Source organism: Fragaria vesca, linkage group LG5 (assembly GCF_000184155.1).
Source record: "Fragaria vesca subsp. vesca linkage group LG5, FraVesHawaii_1.0, whole genome shotgun sequence".
Classification (NCBI taxonomy): domain Eukaryota; kingdom Viridiplantae; phylum Streptophyta; class Magnoliopsida; order Rosales; family Rosaceae; genus Fragaria; species Fragaria vesca.
Genome location: NC_020495.1, coordinates 11,058,189 through 11,075,593, shown reverse-complemented (window position 1 = coordinate 11,075,593; position 17,405 = coordinate 11,058,189). Strand labels below are relative to the sequence as shown.

At 39.1% G+C, this 17,405-nt stretch overlaps 2 protein-coding genes across 2 annotated transcripts; both read left to right on the top strand.

Annotated features, from left to right (window-relative positions):
• The first annotated feature begins 2,189 nt into the window (after nt 1–2,189).
• On the top strand, nt 2,190–6,102 carry LOC101305847 (pentatricopeptide repeat-containing protein At1g74750-like). The gene is made up of 2 exons (XM_004299557.1): nt 2,190–2,345; nt 3,234–6,102. The coding sequence occupies exon 2, from the start codon at nt 3,242–3,244 to the stop codon at nt 5,879–5,881; it is 2,640 nt and encodes an 879-aa protein (XP_004299605.1). The 5' UTR covers nt 2,190–2,345; nt 3,234–3,241; the 3' UTR covers nt 5,882–6,102.
• A 2,006-nt stretch (nt 6,103–8,108) lies between these two features.
• On the top strand, nt 8,109–16,022 carry LOC101311291. The gene is made up of 15 exons (XM_004301258.1): nt 8,109–10,727; nt 10,831–10,959; nt 11,040–11,231; nt 11,319–11,368; nt 11,486–11,801; nt 11,946–12,090; nt 12,170–12,385; nt 12,812–12,907; nt 13,561–13,757; nt 13,873–14,088; nt 14,206–14,481; nt 14,606–14,753; nt 14,843–14,976; nt 15,168–15,254; nt 15,334–16,022. Exons 1-15 carry the CDS (start codon nt 8,109–8,111, stop codon nt 15,418–15,420), a joined length of 4,908 nt encoding a protein of 1,635 aa, XP_004301306.1. The 3' UTR covers nt 15,421–16,022.
• Nucleotides 16,023–17,405: the final 1,383 nt, after the last annotated feature.

The following is a 17,405-nucleotide window of genomic DNA, read 5'->3' as shown; positions in this document are numbered from 1 at the left end:
TTTTTTTTTTTTTTTTATTGTGTGGGTCTGATCCCGCTATTAGCTAAATCCACTATTTTCTGATGCAGAAATAAAAATAAAAATAAAAATAAAAATAAAACTTGAAGAGTTGGGTTGCGGCCCATAATTGCAATATGGAGGCACATATGGTCCAAGTATAGCCCAAGAAAGCAGGCCTGTTATCATTCTAGCTAGGATTTCATTAGGGGTGGACGTAAAAAACCGTAATCCCGAACTCGTTCCGGGCCCGTCCCGAAATTTACCGGGACGGGATGAGATTTAAATCTTAAAACGTTAGGCCCGTCCCGTTTATATATAACGGGAAGGGACACGAGACAGATAATTCAAGTCTTGTTTAGGTCTGTCCCGTTCCGACAATTTTAATGATTGTTTTTTTATTGATTAAGATGTGATTTAAGCATTTCATTTAAATGTTTTGATTTTAACTCTTTGTTTATTTAAGTTATTAGGCAATAACATTGATGTTTAATACTTTAATTTGTTGATTGTTGTAGACTCTCTTATTACACTCTAATAGTGATGACAAGTTTAGAGAAAATAAGTAGTATAAACTCTCTTATTATACCATGTTATACTTGTAAATATGTTGTAAGTACTTGTTAATACATAATAGAGTAAAGAACACTATAAAACTATGAAACTCTTTATTTTGCTTATAAGTTTATTTTCAACTTTTTTTATCTTGGTCCCAATTGGGATAGAGCCCAAGTGGGATAAAATCTAAAAAGCACAGAGCCCATCCCGTCCCGTCTCGTCCCAATTTTAATGTCCGGAACGAACCTTGAGATTAGCTCTATCCCATCACATCTCGTCCCATGGCCAGCCCTAGATTTCATAATTCATACTCCCACAGCTTAATTCCTAACCAGGTTTTAGACTTTTAGCCGAAACAAAGAGTTGAATTTCGATGTTTCTCTTATTAGAAAATGAAGACTTGAGCAAGGGGTTGTGTTCTGACGACGATCTTGGCTTGAGCAACACGGTATATTTGACCTATTCTTACCCAAAAAAAAAAACGACACAACAAAACTTTGAATTGACAATCGGTGTCGCCCTGAGGGGTATGTCTCCGTCCACGTAGACAGCTACCTGGTGTAATCATACGCTGCCGCTTCTCCATCTCGTCTAAACTTAGACTTGCACCGTCACAGCCGTTGGATCAGGCAACTTTCTCAGCAATCACACGTGGAGGGTAGAAACCTATTTGACTAAGGAAGTGATCAAATCTACCAAAGTGCTGACCAAGCAAAATAATAGGAGGAGTAGTTGATTTTCACAAAAAAGAAGGGATCACTCGGTAATTATGCGTGAATCAACAATTACCAATTCAAATCCTAAACGCTAACTTTGTTTGATCCAACAAACAACTCATGTCATAATTAATGTATCGTGAGTTGAAATTATGATCTATATATTTTTTATTTAGATTGTTCAACATATTATAGATTTTTTCACATAATTTGTTCAACCGTAAGAGTGAATCATTCTATGTACATATAACTAAAATATTATTAACAAAATAAAAAATAATACTTATATACCGTAATGCTCTACATCTAAGCGTCCAACATATAACTCGTAACAGAAGATATAAAATGTCTAATTAAACGGATCAAATAACAAAATTATGTTCTAGGATATTCTCTATGTGTGCCTTGGCCTTATGCCAATAGGATATGTTGTTAGACTAGATCTATATATTCATATCCTTACCATATTGGTATTGTGTAATTCCCTATATAAATGGCTCCTATCAATGAATAAGATGATGACTCTCTTGCTATCTCTTTGTTTCTACACTTTATCCTTTATCAGATTATACGTTTTCACTATTAGGTGATGGAGCGGATATTGGTCCCCTAATTTGATTATTTTGTTTCACAATAACCAAAAAAGTAAGAAGAAGATAATATTGAATCAGAGTAAATATCTTTTCCAGTGATTGACCAACACAGATTTTTTTTTCCCTAAGAAAAGGTGGGAAGGGTGTATGACCCTAGAGCCGCAGCGAATCGTTCCAAAAACATCGAAGTGTTTGTGATCCTAGACAGAGGGTCTAGTTCCGTCACGTGTGAACCGCGAATAGTCGGACACGTGTCAGATCCTCTGGCGCTGCACGTATGGCAAATTTTGTAAAGTAGGGCGAAACAACAAAAACAGCTGATTTTCAAGGCCATCAGCCTCCCTTTTCTCCCTACTTGCTTGGAAACCCCATAAGAGCTCTCTTTCACGGCAGAGAGAGCAGCGCCGCCACCGACGCCGTCGACGCCGCTCTTCTCTCTACTCTTCTCTCCTCCCTAGACAGACCCGGAAGGCCATTTTGGGTACACCCTTTTTCTCTGTGAGACTTTCTGTTTACTGGGTTATGTAAAGTATTTTGCTTTATGAGAATTGCTTGGTTTTTGTGTGACTAGAAAATGGTTTTTGTGTTGTTTTGTGGTGGTTTAGTATGTAGGACTGTTCATTAGCTCTTACATGTGTCAAAGATGTGATCTTTTTGCTTGTTTGTTCATATGTAGTAAGGGTGTGAAATTGAAGGTTTGAATGTTTATGTGAAGTCTGTGAAATATGAGTTTGTACAGATGTCACATGCTTATGAGTGAAATGAAACTAACAAAATGGAATCAAGCTAAACACAAGTTCTTGGTTTTTGTGTCTGGAATATTGATAGTGAGGAAAGAAATTGTTGTTACAATGGCATACTAATTGTGTAGGATGGTGTGGAACTGATTTGGAACAATAGACTAGAAAGTAAGGCTGCAATGTTCTTCTACCAGTTGTATTCTTGAAGATTTTATTACTGATCAGTTTCGAGTGAGGTGATGGTTTGGTGAATTGATGATTTCACAGTCACGAAAGCTGGATATGTGAGTGGCTTGTTACCAATGCCGGAGCATTGTTTAGGATTTCTAGATTATTGAGAACCCTTAGGATCTGAGTACTGTTACAGACATGATAAGACTATTTATGGATTCCTCTTATACGAGGATGTGTTTTCTGGCTTTCTGTTGACTAGGATAATCTATATATACTATTGTGATACAACTTTGATTTGATCAATTAGTGTGCGAGGTGGTGCTCATCTATAAAATGAAAAAGTAGAGCTCCCTTGTAGCTGAAGACTGTGACAAGCATTTTCCTCTCTTTATATGTTACTATTGTGTTGATATACTGTACATGTTGCTAATTCATTATCCTTTTCTTTTGTGCAGGTACTACCATGGCACAAAATTTGTTGCGAGCAAAGCATTTAAGTAACCTCTCGAGTAGTGCTAGATCCTTTTTTATTAGCGGGTCACGATGTAGTGCAACAGAGGGAAATTCATGCACTTGCTCTGAAGATGAAAACTGTGGCCCACAACGGCAGCAAGCAATAAATAGAGGTCTTCTTGCCCAAAATCCATCAAGCTCCGTATCTAAACCTGCTGCAGGGGCAGGAATCTTAATTTCGCAAGATGCAGTGAAAGTGGCAGATTCTGGTAAATCCAAGAGTGTTGACCAGAGAACTTCTATAAAACAGGTGGCAACTGCCCCAACACCTTTTGTGAGAGCAGATACTGTAAGTTATGCTACCAACGTTGATGCCATTCAGAAGGATATAAGCTCTTCACCTCCTACTACAGAGCAATTTGTTAAGGCTGGCGTCGCCGCTGTCAATTTTTTGTCAGATATAGTTAGTTATAAGATTCCCTTGTCTGATGGGATGGGAATGCTTACTTTGCCGAAAAACACTATGGTTCGTCCCACCGTGGGAGTGTCCAGTGTCAAGTCATCAAATGTGAAGCAGATAAACAGAGAGAATTTCATTAGTGTTCATCCAAAACCATCTACTGAGACAGCAGCGGCTTCAGAGCGTACAAGTAATCATCAGGGGTCAAAGGGAAATTATGATAAATCCAATTCTGTTAAAGGTCTAAATCATGTTCCATATACCAGGACAGAAAACTCAGCAGTGGCTCACAGTGTACAGACTTTAGAAACACGTGATAGAAGGGCTTTGCCACGTAAATCAAAAGCTCAGCCAAACCACTTCGTTCCAGATTTCAAGTCCAATGTACAGATTTCAGATGCAGAGACTACGAGGTGTGGCTCTAAAGGTTTCAGTAAACCTGTACGAGAGATGAAAATGCCAACAGCGATTGCTCCATTTAATAGGCAGTTTGTGCACAATGGGAATGTTGTTCAAAATGTTTCCCACATATTGCAACAGCTTAAATGGGGCCCTTCTGCAGAGGCATCTCTCAGAAATCTCAACTGTTCAATGGACGCATATCAAGCAAACCAAATTTTGAAGCAACTTCAAGATCATACTGTTGCACTTGGTTTTTTTAATTGGTTAAAACGACAAGCAGGATTCAGGCATGATGGGCACACTTACACCACCATGGTTGGCATCCTTGGTCGTGCCAGGCAGTTCGGTGCCATCAATAAATTGCTCAATCAGATGGTGAATGAAGGATGTCAACCAAATGTTGTGACATACAACCGTCTGATTCATAGTTATGGTCGTGCAAACTATTTGAAAGATGCAATGAATGTGTTCAGTCAAATGCAAGAAGCAGGGTGTGAGCCTGACCGTGTCACCTACTGTACACTAATTGACATCCATGCAAAATCTGGTTTTCTTGATATTGCCCTTGGACTGTATGATAGGATGCAAAAGGCTGGTCTTTCGCCTGACACATTTACTTACAGTGTTATGATCAACTGCCTCGGGAAAGCTGGCCATTTAGCTGCCGCTCACCGGCTGTTCTGTGAGATGGTGGATCATGGTTGTGTTCCCAATCTGGTCACCTATAATATCATGATAGCTTTGCAGGCGAAAGCACGGAATTATGAGACTGCGTTGAAGCTCTACCGTGACATGCAGGGTGCTGGATTTCAGCCAGATAAAGTGACTTATAGCATAGTAATGGAGGTGCTTGGTCACTGTGGGTATCTTGAGGAGGCCGAAGCACTTTTTGGTGAAATGAAACGGAAGAATTGGGTACCTGATGAACCTGTTTATGGCCTTTTAGTTGATTTGTGGGGCAAGGCTGGTAATGTGCAAAAAGCGTGGGATTGGTATCAAGCAATGCTCCATGCTGGTTTGCGTCCTAATGTGCCTACATGCAATTCTCTGCTTAGTGCGTTTCTTAGGGTTCACCGTTTGTCTGATGCCTATAACTTGTTGCAGAGCATGGTGGGCTTAGGTCTGAACCCTTCTTTGCAGACATATACCTTGCTTCTCAGTTGTTGCACGGAAGCACAATCACCATATGACATGGAATTTTGTTGTGAGCTCATGGCAGTCACACGTCATCCTGCTCATACATTCCTGCTGTCTATGCCCTCAGCAGGGCCCGATGGCCAAAACGTGAGAGAACACATGAACAGCTTCTTGGATTTGATGCATAGTGAGGATAGAGAAAGCAAGAGGGGGCTTGTAGATGCAGTAGTGGATTTCCTTCATAAATCAGGGCTCAAGGAGGAGGCTGGTTCTGTCTGGGAGGTGGCTGCGCAGAAGAATGTTTATCCAGACGCTGTCAAAGAGAAGGGCTCATGTTATTGGCTTATAAACCTACATGTTATGTCTGATGGTACTGCTGTGACAGCACTATCAAGGACACTTGCTTGGTTTCGCCAACAAATGCTAATATCCGGGGTTTGTCCAAACCGGATTGATATTGTGACAGGATGGGGACGGCGGAGTAGGGTTACAGGAACTTCTATGGTGAGGCATGCAGTGCAGGAACTGCTGCACATGTTTAGCTTCCCGTTTTTCACCGAGAATGGGAATTCTGGGTGCTTTGTAGGATGTGGGGAGTCTCTTAATAGATGGTTGCTTGAATCTTATGTGGAGCGGATGCATTTATTATAGGCGGCATGCTTCCTTTCTGTCATCAGCACCGATTTTTTATTCTTCCTTATTGGTAGGAAGAGGAAGATTAGCAGGCTTAGTCGATTAATGTTATCTATTTATGAGAGTATGACTGTATCCAAGTTGTTCTTATGTGCAGCTTTAAGTTAAGTAATAAATTTCAGTTTTCACCAGTGATGTAAACTCGGTGTTGATTTTGTTCATATGTTCAATCATTCAGGATATCTATGCAAAGCTAACCAGAGATGAACAGGTTAGATATGACACTAATCTATAACATGTGGGATTTTCCCAACATTTGAAGTGGGTAGGTTGTTGAGGTTGACCCTAAGGTTGGTGTAGCTGACTCATGCCATGAAAAAATGGAAAAGAAATTGGTGTGGTTGAATACTTGAATGTTGATGAGTTGAGGAGTCTCTTAAAAACTTGAACTCTGTTATTGCAGTAGGTGCTTGGTTTTCAAAACTTCCATCAATTTACTTGAAGAGGACTGAAAAATGAGTTGATCTTTTGTGACATTTTATGGAACTACTTCAGCTGGTTGTTGGAGATACTGCTACTGTTCATGGATACATATAGTTTGGTCAGAATAACCTTTAGCTGAGGACATTGATATTAGTAGCTTCTGGTTCTTATAACACTTCAGGTGACTTGGCCCATGCTTAATCCTATTATTAATGGTTTAATTTCTTTTCTTCTTTTTCCTTTTATCATGTCTTGGTATATCTTAGATTTATAGGGTTGATATTATATCCAAATCAACACCATTTTCTAAAATTGAAAAGATAACAGTTAAATAGAAAAAAAAAAACACCTGCATTAGCACGGGGTCAAATTGGTAGACCCCTTTATTAGAAGGATAAAGATACTTAAAACATTTCATAAAAATTAAGAAATAAATAAACAATATCACCCTTTTATTAGAAGGATATATCAAGATACTTAAAATGAAAATGAACATACCAAAAATGATGGATCACAAATATTTCTTTGTAGCCTCACAACATGCCACTTTAATGCCCTTAAGGGCCTCAAAAGAACTATATTTTGAAATATGAATCATAAAGGAAAAACAAGCATGATACCATTAAGAAAATCTTAGATTATGTATTTGGAAGCGACCAAATTAAAACTTTATCTGCCGACTAATGAGCAATGTTTTTGGCTACTTGAATGTATCCTTTCTTAGAGTCGCATAGATAATGATGTAAATGTTGCCTCTTACAAGTACACAATGGCCAATTAATTACCTGTTCAATTGGGAAAAAAAAAAAATTCACATAGGCCAATTAATTACATGTATTGTGGTGAGCATCGCTTGTGTATGTGCACGAAGAACTCACACCATTGTCGATTGAAAAATAAAGGTCAAATAACGGAAAAGTAGTATTGATTGTGAGATATTGACTATGGCAAAAAGAATTTTGACATTGTAGAACTCGATAATTGCTCGCAAAACACACCTATCCCACGAGGAAGTGATGATCAACAATCACATAGTTTGTTTGCAGTGGAGACAACATCGGCTAAGTTATATCGATGTGCTCTCATCATCTTGTTTCGAAATTTCAAAAACTGAAACTTTGCTTTATCACGTTTGTACTTTTTGTTGTTCAATATTCAAGACGAAACATAAATATTTAAGCTGACGTAGAATGTAATGAAGAGCAAAGCGATAAATCAGAATAATGATTGCAAGATTCGAATCCACGCCCACGAAAGACCGAAACAAAATTTATCAAATTTTAAATACATCAATCACGAATCTTCACCTAATATAATCCATATTTTTTTTTGAGAAGAAATATAATTCATATAAAATAGTTCATTGTTAAAAACTAAAAAAAGAAGAAGAAGAAGATAGGAAAAATGAGAGAGATTGCCCTACCCTACACTCTGCTTAGTGAGTTAACAAATGGACCTATGAGCCCAGAATGTGTATAAATCACTGTAATCTCGGTTCTTCTTAATTAGTGATTCTGTTCTTGGGCACTACTCGTAGTAGTAGGTAGTGTCTCGATCACACCGCCGATCTTGCCAAATTCCATTTCTACCCTCATCTGCTTCTTCTTCTCCCCCAAATACCAGTAAGCTCTCTCTCTCTCTAAAACTCTCTCGCTCTATACATACAGATACATACAGAGACATATAGATATAAAAGGATAAATATATAAATACACATATATATATATATGCATGTGAGTTGGATTTGTATAGAGTTAAGAGAATGGGGCACAAGAAGCGAAACGCCGCTCCGCGTTCCAAACAGTCGCCGGCGGCGGTTGCGCCGATTGTCGACGGGGGCGACGCCGTCGTCTTGGCCCAGCCCGGTGCTGCTCCGCTCACTCTGGCCGACGCCGAGGCCAATAGTCCTAACAGCAGCCTGGTAGTCCTCCACAACAAGATCGAATCCTCGCCGTCGATCGAATCGGGCGTGTTTGATTCGGAGTCTTCCGCCGCCGCGAAGCTCGAATGCGAGCGGGCGCTGACGGCGCTCCGCCGCGGGAACCACAACAAGGCGTTGCGGCTGATGAAGGAGTCGTGCCAGAAGCACGAGAATTCGGCTCACTCGGCTCTGATTCACCGAGTCCAGGGCACTGTGTGCGTCAAGGTCGCGTCGATTATCGACGACCCGAACGCGAAGCAGCGGCATTTGAGGAACGCGGCGGAGTCTGCGCGGCGGGCGGTGGAGCTGTCGCCGAACTCGATCGAGTTCGCGCATTTCTACGCCAATTTGCTATACGAGGCGGCCAACGACGGCAAGGAGTATGATGAAGTGGTGGCGGAGTGCGAGAGGGCTCTGGCGATTGAGAAGCCTGTTGATCCTGCTAAAGAGAGCTTGCAGGAGGAGAGCCAGCAGAAGCTGCCCACCGCCGAGGCTCGAATTGGCCACGTCCAGAATGAGCTCAGGCAACTGATTCAGAAGTCTAACATTGCCTCAATTTCGACGTGGATGAAGAATTTGGGGACCGGAGAAGAGAAGTTTAGGCTAATTCCGATTCGGAGGGTCACCGAGGACCCCATGGAGGTGAGGCTGGTGCAAACTAGGCGGCCGAATGAGATTAAGAAGGCTACTAAGACTCCGGAAGAGAGACGAAAGGAGATTGAAGTGAGGGTTGCGGCTGCCAGGCTTTTGCAGCAGAAGTCTGAGGTGCCTCAGCTGAACAATGAGAGTGAGAAGAGTGACAGGGGAGTGGATTCGTTGTCGGGGTCCGGTCAGAGAGGTAGTGAGAGAAGGAAGCATGGGGGTTTGAGGAAAAATGGGTCCTCATCGGAGAGGAAGGATTGGGTTAGGTCGTATTGGAAATCAATGAGTGTTGATATGAAGAAAGAGTTACTTAGGATTAGAGTTAGTGATCTTAAAGCCAAGTTTAGCTCGTCCAAGGATGGCTTGGCGAATGAGGTTTTATCAGAGGCAGTGGCGTTTGCAGAGAGTAGTAGGAGTTGGAACTACTGGGTTTGTTGTAGATGTAATGAGAAATTCGTGGATCCTGAATCACATATGCACCATGTTGTGAATGAACATATGGGAAACCTTATGCCAAAAATGCAGTCAGTTTTGCCACCAAATGTTGACAATGAATGGATTGAGATGCTTCTCACTTGTTCATGGAAACCACTGGATGTCTCTGCTGCTATTAGAATGCTTAGAGATCAAAGAAAATGCAGAGACCCTGAGCTTGTTGAGGATTTCTACTCTGGGAATCATAACAAGGAGTGTGAGGATTGTTTCAAAGATGCTTGGGATGAATCGCCTGAGAAGGAAATTATTGGAGATGGTCCTAGTAATTGTACTGTTGATGGCAATATCCATGAGCAGGTTGACCACGTTGAGTGTACAGAATGTGATGAGGACAATGGTCCTATTGCTTACTCTTCTCTACCAGGCGGTTGGCCGTTATCTGATGACCCTGAACGTATGAAGCTTCTTGAAAGAATTCATGCCTCATTTGAGGTGCTTATCAGGCACAAATATCTTGCTGCTACTCATCTTAACAGGGTGATACAATTTACGATGGATAAGCTACAGACTTCTGAGCTTCTTAACCATGGTGTGGAACAAACACCTATGTGCATTTGCTTCTTGGGAGCTACACATCTTACGAAAATCCTCAAATTCTTGCAGGATCTGTCCCATGCTTGTGGTTTAGGTAGATACTCTGAGAAAAGTAGCTGTGCTATGGATGATGGAAATAACACGAATCAGGGTGTTGAGTTGATTAAAGAGAGGATTATTCTCAGCGGAGATGCCTCCTGCCTTCTTTTGGACATTTCTGATTGTACATCTAGTGCTGGGAATGGAACCCCTACTGATGGAACTGGGCTTCTTTCTGATTCCGATGCTCTGCTGTCCTGGATATTTGCAGGCCCATCTAGTGCTGAACAGTTGACATCCTGGATGCAGACAAAAGAAGAGAAAACACAACAAGGGATGGAAATTCTCCAGATGCTTGAAAAGGAGTTTTACCACCTGCAGAGTCTTTGTGAGAGAAAATGTGAGCATTTAAAATATGAAGAAGCTTTGCAGGCAGTTGAGGATCTTTGTGTTGAAGAAGGAAAAAAGAGAGAAAATGCCACAGAATTTTCCAATCGAAGCTATGAGTATGTGCTAAGGAAGAGGAAAGAAGAGCTTGAGAGAGAGAATGATATGATGTTCAATGCAAGTAGGATTGACTTGGATGCCATAACAAATGTTTTAAGAGACTACCAGTTCGGGTATGAGGAAACTTATGGTGGCGTGACTTCTCAGTTATATGATTTGGAATCCGGGGAAGATGATGACTGGAGAGCCAAGGATTATCTGCATCAGGTAATCCAGACACAGAAAGAACAATTATATGTAGAGGTCAGTTCTGGGTTACATTTTAACTCAAGCGATCATCGTTGTGATTTTACCTCTGTTTTGTTGTTTTTTTTTTTCCCTTGATTCCTTTTTTCTTCTCATGCAGCTTAGCAAAATTGATGCACGGATTATGCGAAATGTTACTGGGATGCAGCAATTGGAAGTTAAGCTTGAACCTGTCTCCGCCCATGATTATCGGTCAATAGTCTTGCCTTTAGTGAAGTCCTACCTTCGGGTATGTATTGAAGAAGATGGAATTTTTTGTAATGCTTATATTTTCTGAACTTAACTTAATGCATTCTCATGTTACTGTAGGCACATTTGGAGGATCTGGCTGAGAAAGATGCCACTGAAAAGTCAGATGCTGCTAGAGAGGCTTTTTTGGCAGAACTTGCACTTGATTCTAAGAAAGGTGTCAAAGGAGGAAATGATAATGCGAGACACACACAGGAGAAAGTGAAGGATAAGAAGAAGAATAAGGAGTATAGGAAAGCAAAAGATACAAAGGTTTTGATTGTGTCCGTCTGGTTTTCTATTTTTTGGGTGGGGTCAATATGTATTCGATATTCAACAATTTTTCCTCTACTTCTGCAGGGTAATGGTCTTTCAGATGAGCACATGCATCATGATGAGTCTGCCGAGCAGTATGTCTTCTTGTGTTTCTAATGTGCATATGTATCAATTACTACAGTCTCATAATTATGATTGCTTATAATGGGTATACTCTGTTTGATCTATATTTGGTGCGCCTCCTATTGCAGTTCCTGTCCAGTCGCATCTTATGGTGACCCTCTAGATTCTGAGCTTGTTGTTTCTGTAAATGGTGATGACTTGAAGCAACAGGACGAGGAATCTAGACGTAGAATTGAACTCGAGGAAGAGGAAAGAAAGCTTGAAGAAACTTTGGAGTATCAGAGACAAATTGAGAAGGAAGCTAAGCAGAAGCAGCTTGCTGAGCAAAATAAGAAATCTACTCAAACACATCCGGATAAAGTGGCAGAGAAACTGCAGGATGTTAATTTGGAGCCTTGTGCCAATGATCAAGATATGCACGAGCCACTTAAGCCATATGTGCAGGTAAGTGATGTTACACTATGCCCTACCTGTTTGTGTCTACCACTCCACTCAATAATTGGTATCATTTGTATGAGAGGAATTCCATCCTGTTAAATGTAGTGGAATCTAGAAAAGTAGAAAACTTAATGAAAATTTCATTTCCAGGACCACTTGGTACAGAAGACGGGATCTCCTAACAATCTAGAAGGCGTGCCCATTAACATGGCAAATGGTTCTCCAGCGTCACTAAAAGCTTCCACTGTTTCTGGTCCTCAAATGATTAATGGTGCACAAGATAAAGTTCACCCAGGTTGGTCTTAGGATTCCTTGGATGTGGGTGGGGTAATTTGATAATGAAAAATGTATTTATTGCTCATCTTCTTGGACAGGAATACCTAATGGAGGAATTCTCGAGGATGGTTATCCGCCTTCTGATCGACGGACAGGAAGGAAAAATAGAAGGCAGAGAAGTTCCACTAAAGTGCCTGACGGAAAGAGTCAAGCCTTGTTATCTGAAAGGGAAAATATTGAAGCTGGGAGGTCAAATGTCGAGAGTCATCTAAGTACACATGTTCAATCCAATGACTATCTCCTTGCAGAGAGCAGTAAGTTCACTCACTCAACCATGAGTTCATCTGAAATTTTGACTTTTGAGCATGTTGTTGTTTGTGATATAAATGGAACTGGTTAGGGGTCTGTTGTGTAGCTCTGTGGTTATATTCCAGCTGAGTATGTTTGACATTATATGAAAGTTTAGTGTTTTTGGTAAAGTCATTTTGGTTGTATGGTGAACCATGCCAATATTAGTTGCTCTGTCATTTTTTGCTTGTTGCAAAAGATAGAAATTTTTTTTTTTCTTTCCATGAGTGTGATTATTTAGCATTTATGAATGATCCTCTTTGTAAATGTAAGTTCTTGCTGCTCTGCAAATATGAGAATACAAAAGCTATATATGTAGGCATTTGCTCCTGTGCATAAATTTTGGGCATTTGTTTTGTTTAATTGAAAACTGGTTAATCCTGTTTTGGCAGACAAGGGAACAAGGGAATTGAGACAGCAACATGCAGAGGAAGATGATGAAGAAAGGTTCCAGGCCGACCTTAAAAAGGCCGTACGCCAAAGCCTTGGTAAAAGAATTTATTTATTATGTGGAATTTTCATTGTTCTATTACTATTCACATTTGTTAACCACCAGCCACTTTAGGTGGTGTGGTACCTTAATCTTAATGGAGGGAGGTTAACACATAATAAAACAGAATGATTTTTTATCTTGTTAACTGTTTATGGAATCTGTTGGATCTTGGATGGTCTCTAAAAAAGCTAGATTAGTTATCTCATTTATAAGATAGCCAAATCAATGAATAACTTTTACTCATATGACAAAATAGAATAGGTCATCTTCAGTAGCAGTCCAGTTCTGGACACAAATTTTGTGCAATTGGGTATTCATGCATGAATTTTCGGAAATACATCAAATCCATGTTTCTAATGAAATATGATTAGTAGACAGGGGACAATGATTTGGCCATGTTAAGACAAACATCGGGCCAAGTTTCCTAACTCTTAGTCATTGACCATGCGAGTCATTAATGCAGGCTTACCTAGACTTTAGGAGACTGATTCAAAAGTAAGCTTTATCTTACCAAATTGTTGGTAGTTTGCTATTATCTATCTTTCTGATGCATCTTACCAGCTTTTGGGGTTTTGAACACTTTTTGTTTCCACCTTTTGATAGCAGTGTCTACAACTGCCTAACATTTTTATCCATACTATTTCTCAGACACATTCCAAGAACAACGAAAATGTCCTTTAGTTTCAAGTTTGAGGACACCCAAAAGGATTTCTGCAGATTTTGATAAAGGTGGTGTTTTACATAATGAGATCAGAGTTGAAACTGCAAGTGATATCGATGTCCTGGGTACTGGGTTAAAGAATGAAGTCGGTGAATACAACTGCTTTCTTAATGTTATTATACAGGTGCTTCTGATGCAAAGTTATCTGTTGGTTTTATTATTTTGATTTGTTTATCATTGCATTAATTTTCTGATTATCCTCTCTATCTTGAACATTGCTTTTTTCTGTATCTTCTCAGTCCTTGTGGCATATTAAACTATTCCGAGATGAGTTCCTGCAAAGATCAACATCAGTACATGTTCATGTGGGGGATCCATGTGTGATCTGTGCATTGTACGAAATATTTACTGCCTTGAGTAATGCATCTACGGATACGCGAAGAGAAGCAGTTGCGCCTACTTCTTTAAGAATAGCTTTAAGCAACCTGTATCCAGAAAGTAATTTCTTCCAGGAGGTACATTATTCTCTGGCCCTACTCATATTAACTTCATGAAACTATATATTCGTCGTATTAACTCATGAATTCATCTCCATTTTCGAAGTTGTGACTAAGATAATAACAACTATGCAGGCTCAGATGAATGATGCATCTGAAGTATTGGGAGTGATATTTGACTGTCTTCACCGGTCATTTACCCCTTGTTTGAGTGTTTCTGATACTGAATCTGTGGAAAGTAACTGCCTGGGGTCTTGGGATTGTTCAAACAATGCTTGTATTGTGCACTCCATGTTCGGAATGAACATTTTTGAACGAATGAATTGCTATAATTGTGGTTTGGAGTCCAGACATCTCAAGTATACTTCCTTTTTTCACAATATAAATGCCAGTGCTCTCCGTACTATGAAGGTATTGTTTTGTGAAAAACAATCTTTTGTGTATTTTTCTGATGGTTGCAATTGCTATTTAAGCTACTTCATGTTTTCGGATGTTAACTGATATTTCTTGACTACTCTCTTATTATTCTTGCTAGGTTATGTGTGCAGAAAGCTCCTTTGACGAGCTTTTGAATCTTGTGGAGATGAATCATCAGCTGGCCTGTGATCCCGAGGCTGGGGGCTGCGGGAAGCTCAACTATATCCATCACATTCTTTCAACTCCACCACATGTTTTCACAACAGGTGACTTGAGACAATATTTTTTTTTTGTTTGTAAAGAGGAAACTGGCTTCCATCAATACCCAGAATTATGTTAATATATTCTCTTGCAGTTATGGGTTGGCAGAATACGTGTGAGAGTGCTGAGGATATAAAAGCAACACTGGCAGCTCTAAATACTGAGATAGATATAAGTGTCCTTTACCGTGGTCTGGATCCAAAGAGCACGCATAACTTGGTTTCTGTGGTAGGTATACTTAGATATGCCTCGATCATGTTCCAGTTGCAGTTTTTTTTGTTTCATAGTTTTCTTAGGTTGTAAATTATAGTGCGGTGAAGGCCTGACAAGAAGGCTTACTTTCTCCAAAAAATTTAGATTTATCTGCCTCTATGGGAAAGTAATCTTTTTCTGTTACTGACTTGTGATTTCACTTGTAGGTATGCTACTATGGGCAACATTACCATTGCTTTGCTTATAGTCATGAGCGTGAATGCTGGGTTATGTATGATGATAATACTGTCAAGGTAAATTCCCCTTCTATTGTAAATCATGCTTCCTTTGCATTCTTCCCTTTTGTCCTTTGTTACAATTTGTGACTTATAGGTGATTGGCGGGTGGGCTGATGTTCTTACAATGTGTGAAAGAGGGCATCTACAACCGCAAGTTCTATTTTTTGAAGCTGTAAACTAGACTCTTTGTGGAATTCAATTAGCATCTGAAAAGAGAGCATTGATGTCGTATGTGTACTCAATCTTTGCCTGCTGCCCGCTAAAAGTTTCAACATCAGTTAGCAGTGGAAGTCCAGAGTTCCGTGGTAGAATTAACAGAACTTGTGATATAATGATGAAAAAATTTCAAGCAACTGGTCCTCATGGGAGAAATTGTGTATCTAAAGCATCTCAGCAATAATCAGACAATCGAGGAATGGGAAGTGTTATCATCATGTGGTATGTTTTCCTCCCTCTCCAATAACCTCAGGCTTATCAGGTAATCTGGTTGATGAGCAGCTGTCTGGGCAATATGCGCATATTTGAGGAGCTTAACATAGCTAGCATTGGTTTCCAGTTGTTTCTCAAACTCAGAGCATGTAATAGTAAAGGGGGAATGTAGGTTGTTGAAATCGTAGTCTTCGCCGGACGTTTTCTATTTTTCATATTTTCCTAATTTCCCCCCAATTTTGAAAAAAGGTTTTGTATAGATCACATTAGGTCTTTTGGGTCTTTAAACAGTAAATTTGTCGCTTCATTTTGACAATAGTGGTTTAAAATATGGGGTATGAATATATCGATCTACTATCTTGTTGCTGGTCAGCTGGTACTATCAATATCGTGTTTTGAGGTGGCAATATATTCGTATTATGTGCCGCAAAAGCCTCCAACATTGCCCATATCAAGGACCTTGAAACATATATTGACAAATTATATATCAGTGAGCGGTCTTTAAATTATTAAATTTACCAAATTATGTTCTGATAAAATTACTTTTATTAAGATTCAGATTATTAAAAACAAAAGTTATTATAATAAATATCAAAATAAAAATTAAAATAAATAAAATAAAGAGATAATTGAGGAGAGAAAAAACATGAACAGTGGATAGAAAGTGAGATTATAAGACTTGATTACTGTACTAACAAAAACAGATAGAAAATGAGAAAGTTTATCATTCTTATCAAAAATATATATAAACTGATAAATGAATATTAACTACTTAATTTTAGAGGTGATTTTGTGACACCGTGTAAATTTACATAGATAGAATACTAGTAAAAAATAAAACAAAGAGAAGACATCCATTTGCAGTCTAGAAAAATAAAACAAAAAAGAACACCCTTGCCATCAATTGCTCCCTCCAATGGAAAAATTAAAATGTTTTGCTGATTAATGTTTGTTTTCCTTAGAATAATGGATACTCATACGATCATTAAAGATCAACCATCTCATTAATTAAACTCATACGATCATAGAAGATCTAGTATGGGATGTTCGAGAACAATAATTTATAATCGCTTCTCAATTATGTATTGCTGCCTGTAAAATTAAAAAGAATCTGCAGAATTTCATATCCATCACAACAAACTTCAACCATTCAACCATGACTACAGATTTGCAAAATCTCCAACAAAGAATCTGTAATTCTCTTTTTATTTATTTCACTTATGAGGAGATATAGAAAAGAAAAGAAATCTCATTCCTTGAATTCAGTTTGTGAGTTGTGATATTTAAATTTAATCGAATATAGATAAGAGCATGATGTGAGGTAATGTGTCAAAGTCTACGGGACGCGCAGTTCGCAGTTGAGTATAAATGCAATTATTTCATTCTAAAAAAAAAAAAACTACAGCGGTTAATCAAGTTAACAGCTAAATAAGTTTCAGATACTTATATTCTTTTTTCTCTTTTAAAAATATCTTTCTCAGCTGTTAGACAGTTAGAGTAAGTTAAATATCAAAAAATAACTAAAATAACTATCCAAACAAAGGAAATAATCCGAATTAAAGATAATCCCTTCATTTAAGATCCCACCAGCCCAAAAGAAAAAAATAAAAATAAAATTAAAAAAGATCCCACCTCCCTAGTTTACCCAATTAAACTAGGACAATCCTCAGACCACCGACACCAAAAAGAAAGAGGAAAGGCTCTCTCTATACATACCCACCCTCTCGTTTCAGATAT

What these genes read in the sequence shown, in the direction of transcription:
- LOC101305847 (XM_004299557.1), top strand. Translation starts at nt 3,242, where the DNA reads ATGGCACAAAATTTGTTGCGAGCAAAGCATTTAAGTAACCTCTCGAGT.
- LOC101311291 (XM_004301258.1), top strand. Translation starts at nt 8,109, where the DNA reads ATGGGGCACAAGAAGCGAAACGCCGCTCCGCGTTCCAAACAGTCGCCG. An exon ending in GGAAAGCAAAAGATACAAAG is followed by an intron (nt 11,232 to 11,318) that starts GTTTTGATTGTG and finishes CTACTTCTGCAG; the next exon opens with GGTAATGGTCTTTCAGATGA. An exon ending in ACAAGATAAAGTTCACCCAG is followed by an intron (nt 12,091 to 12,169) that starts GTTGGTCTTAGG and finishes CTTCTTGGACAG; the next exon opens with GAATACCTAATGGAGGAATT.